Consider the following 6000-nt stretch of genomic DNA (forward strand, 5'->3'; position numbering starts at 1 on the left):
ATTAACACTGATAAGAGAGAAACCAATAGCAACATAGTTAAAAATAATGTTATCCTGAGCAAGAGACCACTTGAGAGATGGTATAAAGAAGCCAGTGCATAAATAAGTGGATAAACTTAATTTTCACCTAGTGAGCTCTCAAAAACAAAGTCTCTTTTTGGAAAGAAAATAAGTACTAAACTTTATCACTCATGAAAACATTAAGTATCGTTAATGAACACAATTAGGAGTTTTCATTTTGGTTCAAGATAAATGCAGATGGACCTGTGATCACTTTTTTAGATCAAAGACCTAAAGAGTCCTGTCTATATAATACACATCAATCATAATGATAGGATTTTATATCTCCTTTGGTGGGCACATCCTCAAAGGTACTAAGGAAAATCATTACTGCCCTTTCCTTTCCTTAATCTCTTCCAGAAAGGAGCTTACAGATTTCTTACGGAAACTGAAGGATGCTCATGGAAAGTCCTTGTCTGGACTGACATTTGATGAAATTGTTTGCAAGATTTCCCAGTTTATTGACCCCAAAAAGTCTCAGGTAAAATGCGAAAACAACCAAAAAACCTGTATCTCTCTGCCCTTAACTCTAGTAGTTAACTGTTTTAATTATCTCCATAACCTGTTCGGCAAATCAGTAACTTGTAATCATATTAAATCATCTATTAACAGTAAATAACAGCTTCAACTTAACCAATGATATCAGAAGTCTTTTTGAAATGCCTATTACCTAATCATTCTAGAATAAAACTGACCTTGAAATTTGCTCTAGTTACTTTGAGTCTAAAGAGGGAGATATTTTCTAATTTTCTTGAAAGATTTATTTTAATTAAAAGAATGTATAGAGTTATTTTTGTTTTTACCTAGCTCTGAGTATATAAGTATTGCCACCATTTTCAAGATTTCTCACAAATCTGATTATTTACCCTTTTGCTAGTTCTTACTATACCCCATTCTGTGCTAATGTGTCAGCTCTTACTGTTTTAGGACAATTCTGAAAAAATAAACATTGTATTCTTATTTTCAGAGTCAAGGAAAATCAGTGTCAAATGTTAATTGTGTTTCACCTAGTCATTCTCCATCACAGCCTAATGCTGCCCAGCCGCCAAAACCAGCATGGAGGCCCCTCACTTCACAAGGTCCTGCCACATGGGAAGGAGCCAATAATCCAGTAAGACTGAAATTGTTGATTCTGAACACATTTAGATTTGGGAGAAAACAATGAGCTAAATTTAACATTTTCTGTATTTTCCCTAGGATGAGGAAGAGGAAGAAGAAGAGCCTTGTGTGATCTGTCATGAGAATCTGTCTCCAGAAAATCTTTCAGTTTTGCCTTGTGCTCACAAATTCCACGCTCAGGTAACACTTTAAATTTTCCCATTAATCAGCTAAATGAGATTCATACTGCCTTACTTACTATTGTATACAGGCATCATTATCCATTGTTATCTCACAAGTTCCACTGGGTATAACTGTGAGCTTTTGGGTACCACACAGAAACATTTATGCTTTTCCCATACATAACCATGTATTGCATTGTGCTCTGTCAGGTGGATCTCCATCCACCCTACCAAAGAAGGGGACAATGTTGAGAGTCAGATCGTGCACAGTAGGCGGTTCCTTCTAACAGAACTGGGACAAATATTGATTGACGTGGTAATCTAGTGGCAGAACTAGCAACAGCACCACTTGAAATTGACATGCTATAAATACCAGATAGTGTTCTTTGTCCATAATTAATGACAGCCCCCTTTCATAAAGCATAAGATTTATCAGTCTCTCCAGGCTCCTATATTTGCTTTTGAAAGATACTCAGGCTTGAGTTTTGATGTTAGAAAAATGTGAGGTTGGGCTGGGCGTGGTGGCCAACGCCTGTAATCCCAGCACTTTAGGAGGCTGAGGCGGGCGGATCACGAGGTCAGGAGATTGAGACCATCCTGGCTAACACGGTGAAACCTCATCTCTACTAAAAATACAGAAACAAAGTTAGCCGGGCATGGCGGCAGATGCCTGTAGTCCCAGCTACTCGGGAGGCTGAGGTGGGAGAGTGGTGTGAACCCAGGAGGTGGAGCTTGCAGTGAGCCGAGATTGGGCCACTGCACTCCAGCCTGGGTGACAGAGCGAGACTCCATCTCAAAAAAAAGAAAAAAATGTGAGGTTGTCATGTCTTTAGTTGATTCTTGGCATTTATATAAATTCTGGTGTTACTGCCACACAGTTGCTATTGATATATAATTTAGGACCCAAGTCCTCTGTTGCAGAGATGTAATTTGACACAGGAAAGGTAGTCATAGAAAAGAAAGGCTTTTCAGGGAAGTGAATAATAGCCAGTTCAGTCAAGCCATGTTTGTAAGACATCATTTCAAAGATATGATTTGTGGTACGTGGTACAGAATTATATTTTGTATTTGCTCTAATATGAAGATACATCCACAAAATGTCTAATCCCAAAAGTTTTCTAGGAAAGATCCTTAGCCATTGACTTTCCCCTTTGAAGTTTATAAGGTTCTGACAATTTAGGAAATACATGTTTAACAAAATGTATGCTACTCTTTGCCATTGCCCATGAGTAGAAAGCATATAATTCATTCAGGTTATTTTTTATGACTATAGTTAGTGGGCCTATTATATATAGTGCTTATTATTAATCCTCTCTCATCTGACCTGGCCCTCCATTATTTATATAGGTAAAAATGATTTGTTTTTGGGGAGTCAGTATGTAAGCAAGTGACTTAACAGATAGTTCATAGCCGAAAATGACTGTCATTATCGCCGAAGAAAACAATCTGAGAAGTGTATTCATGATCTAGGGATTTTAACTGCAAACACCATAAGCATTTCATATCAGGTACTAGTGACTTTTGTATGATTAGTTATGACTTTTTCTGAATTATAAATGAGAATAGTATATAGTAAACCAAAGAAAGAATATAGCAAGTTTCTCCAATTTCCTTGTCAGGAAGAATTGCTAGTCAACTTGAAAATTGGGGTTGAAGGAAGAATTTCTAGTAGAATAAACTAACTAAAAGGTATTGTGCAGTACCCACCTATTTTGTTCAGGAAACCACAGGGAAGGTGCCATGGTTGCAGCAATTAGCTTGACAATCCACAGGGTAAGGCTTTAAAGATCCACCAGAAGACATGTTGGTTGGTAACCCTGATGCATAGAGTGACAACTGCCTCTGCTAGGCTAACTCTGAGAGACTGACATAAATCTTTTTGCTCCTTAGTGCATTAGACCATGGTTGATGCAACAGGGGACATGTCCTACCTGCAGACTCCACGTTTTGCTACCAGAAGAATACCCCGGTCACCCCAGTCGGCAGTTGCCCAAGATCTGATACAAGGTCAGGGGTGTAAATGCAAAGGAAGCTCAGTTTTCTTTTATTATGAGCTGCTTGTGTAAGTGGTGTAAAGCTGTGTGCTCTTCAATATAGTGCTAAAGAAGCCAGCTAATTTTATCAAAGCAGCAGCCAAAGAAGTCAGGACAAATCTTCAGGACTTGTGAAATGAACTGAAAGAGCTTGAAGCAGATGGAATTTTAATAGTTATACTATATTTGCTCTTATCTTAGTAGGTTTTTTCTTGTAATGGAAACGTAACTGTTAGTATATTTCTTAGTATGTTTTTCTTGTCTTTTTAAATTCTTATTTCACTCATCCTTTACTCTCCCCTCAAGTATTCTACACTTTAATTTTCCTGAAATAAATTTAAGCAAGAGAAAAAGGGAAATAGTAAAGAGGTAGGAAAATCCCACAGAAATTTGTGTTCCTTCTAACTTTTAAAACTACCTAAAAAATATAATTGATTTAAGTTTTACCTCAATATTCCCCATTCTTTTATATCCCCTTAAATAGGTACCCATGAAGAGATTATGAGCTACTTGAAGGTGGAGACCATACAGTGGTGTGTTGGAGCTGGCTTATAATGGCTTATGAGTGACAATCATTAGTTTGAGGGATTTTATGAGCCAGTTGTCAAGTTGTTGCTAGCTTGAAATCTGCCACAATTGGAGCATTTACACCATAGAAATTGGTAAATGCTGTAAGTGAAGACCTACCTTTCCCTCAAGAGCTAGTTGTTAAACCTTTACCAGCATACTGCTGGACCTTGTCTAAAACTTCTCTGTGTTCTCAGTGTCTTGCCCAGTAGATACAGGATAAATATTGCCAGAATCAGATACCAGGAAGTAGTAAGAAAAGGAGTTAATATGCAAACTAAATCACTCGCTCAATTGAATAATTGAGATCTTCTGTTCATTTGTTTCTTGGACCTTAATCATTTGCATTTTGGAGAAAATTTTTTCTGCTTTAAAAGTCTGTAATTTCACTTTCTTGTGTCGGGGAGAGGGAAAAACTCTTTGTCTATGGTTGCTTTTTGTGATGAAGTGAATACCCAATGGGCTAAGTTGCATATCTAAAGCTTGTCACTAAGAATTTTCATTTTTAGCGGTCAAAAACCTATTTTGACAATAGTGTTGTGTGAATGCTGTAAGTGTTGTATATATCTCTGGTTTGAGAATTAAAAGAATTCAGAGTTACCTTGTGAGATAAATGTTCTTTGCTTCATATTCACAGTTTCACTTTCATTTAATTTATGGGGAAGAATAAATGTTTCCTGACTCAGAAACAATTTTGCCTGTATACTTCAGTGCAAATATATTTTGAAGTTACTTTTAAATCTTTATTTAAAACCTCTGTTTCTGTAACTGTTAAATGTATTCTTCTGTAATGAGAATAGACTGGAACATGTGAGGGAAAAATATCAAAAAAAGATGGCAGTCATCTAGGCATGTAAAATGCCAAGAATGTCTTAGAATTGCACAATTTAGAATTTATAGAGCCTTTAATCACCTTGTCTAGCACCTTGTATTAGTGCATTTTCATGCTGCTGATAAAGACATACCTGAGACTGGGCAATTTACAAAAGAAAGAGGTTTAATGGACTTACAGTTCCACATGACTGGGGAGGCCTCACAATCATGGTGGAAGGCAAAGAGGAGCAAGTCACATCTTACATGGATGGCAGCAGACAAGGCAAGAGAGTTGTGCAGGGAAACTCCCATTTTTAAAACCATCAGATCTGGTAAGACTTACTATCCCAAGAACAGCATGGGAAAAACCTGCCCCCTTGATTAAATTATTTCCCACCAGGTCCCTCCCACAACATGGAATTATGGGAGCTACAAGATGAGATTTGGTGGAGACACAGAACCAAACCATATCACACCTTAAGGTCATGGTCATGTAGCTAGTTATCTTGTAAAACCAATGTTTCTTAGTTCATATTTACAACTGCAATTTCACTTTCATTTATAAAAGAATAAATGTTTCTTAATTGAACAACTATTTTATCTGTGTATTGCATTATAAGCATATTCTGAAACGACTTGAAATCTTTACTTCAAATGTATCTTTCTGCTTAATTGGGCTTAAACTTTTTCTTCTGTTTTGAGAAACGTTAGGAAAATGGGAAGGAAAATATCCAGGAAGACAGTTATATAGACTTATAAAGTGCCACGATTGTTTTGGAATAACAGAATGCCGAAGTTCATTGGACCCTTAGTGACATATAATTCATTCTTTTATTTTACAGGTATGTTGTACCTAGTGTCACATGGCCAGATAGTAGCTAGGCCAGCCTTAGTACTTGAGGATTCTGATGCCTCATCACATGCTTTCTCCACAAACTCATGCTGTAATGGGATATTGGTATTGACTTGCCCTGCTTAGCTCCAAGGATGGGGCCGGAGAACTTAATGCAATAGTTGGTATATAGGGAGAATATAGTAGGATAGTGCCCCAGAAAGTTATATTTAGTTCTTTAGGTGCTGAAGGTAATGGGATTATAGTTTTTGATGTATACTTTAACAGTAAAGACAATTGCAGGGGTCATTCTACCACACAGAGTGATCACTGTCATGCCTGTGCCTACTGAGGGATGATCGAGAACACTCTATCCTGCTGAGAAATCCAGTGAGGACCAGAAAGCTCTTAAAGT

The 6000-nt window shown here is 37.3% G+C and overlaps 1 protein-coding gene across 7 annotated transcripts in view; it reads left to right on the plus strand.

Moving 5' to 3' along the window:
• Window positions 1-4680, plus strand: part of DZIP3 (DAZ interacting zinc finger protein 3) — a 96696-nt gene extending 92016 nt beyond the window's left edge. For 2 of the 7 annotated variants that reach the window (XM_017955116.3, XM_009199691.4), the window contains exons 29-32: window positions 421-541; window positions 1028-1171; window positions 1258-1359; window positions 3231-4680. In XM_017955116.3, coding sequence (XP_017810605.2) covers window positions 421-541; window positions 1028-1171; window positions 1258-1359; window positions 3231-3341 — 478 coding nt within the window. In that variant the 3' untranslated portion in view covers window positions 3342-4680. Of the gene's footprint in view, window positions 1-420; window positions 542-1027; window positions 1172-1257; window positions 1360-3230 lie in introns of those variants that run through there. The other 5 variants (XM_017955119.3, XM_017955117.3, XM_003893897.4 and 2 more) reach the window with 4 other exon arrangements.
• Window positions 4681-6000: the final 1320 nt, after the last annotated feature.

This window comes from Papio anubis, chromosome 2 (genome assembly GCF_008728515.1).
Source record: "Papio anubis isolate 15944 chromosome 2, Panubis1.0, whole genome shotgun sequence".
NCBI classification, from domain to species: Eukaryota; Metazoa; Chordata; class Mammalia; order Primates; family Cercopithecidae; genus Papio; species Papio anubis.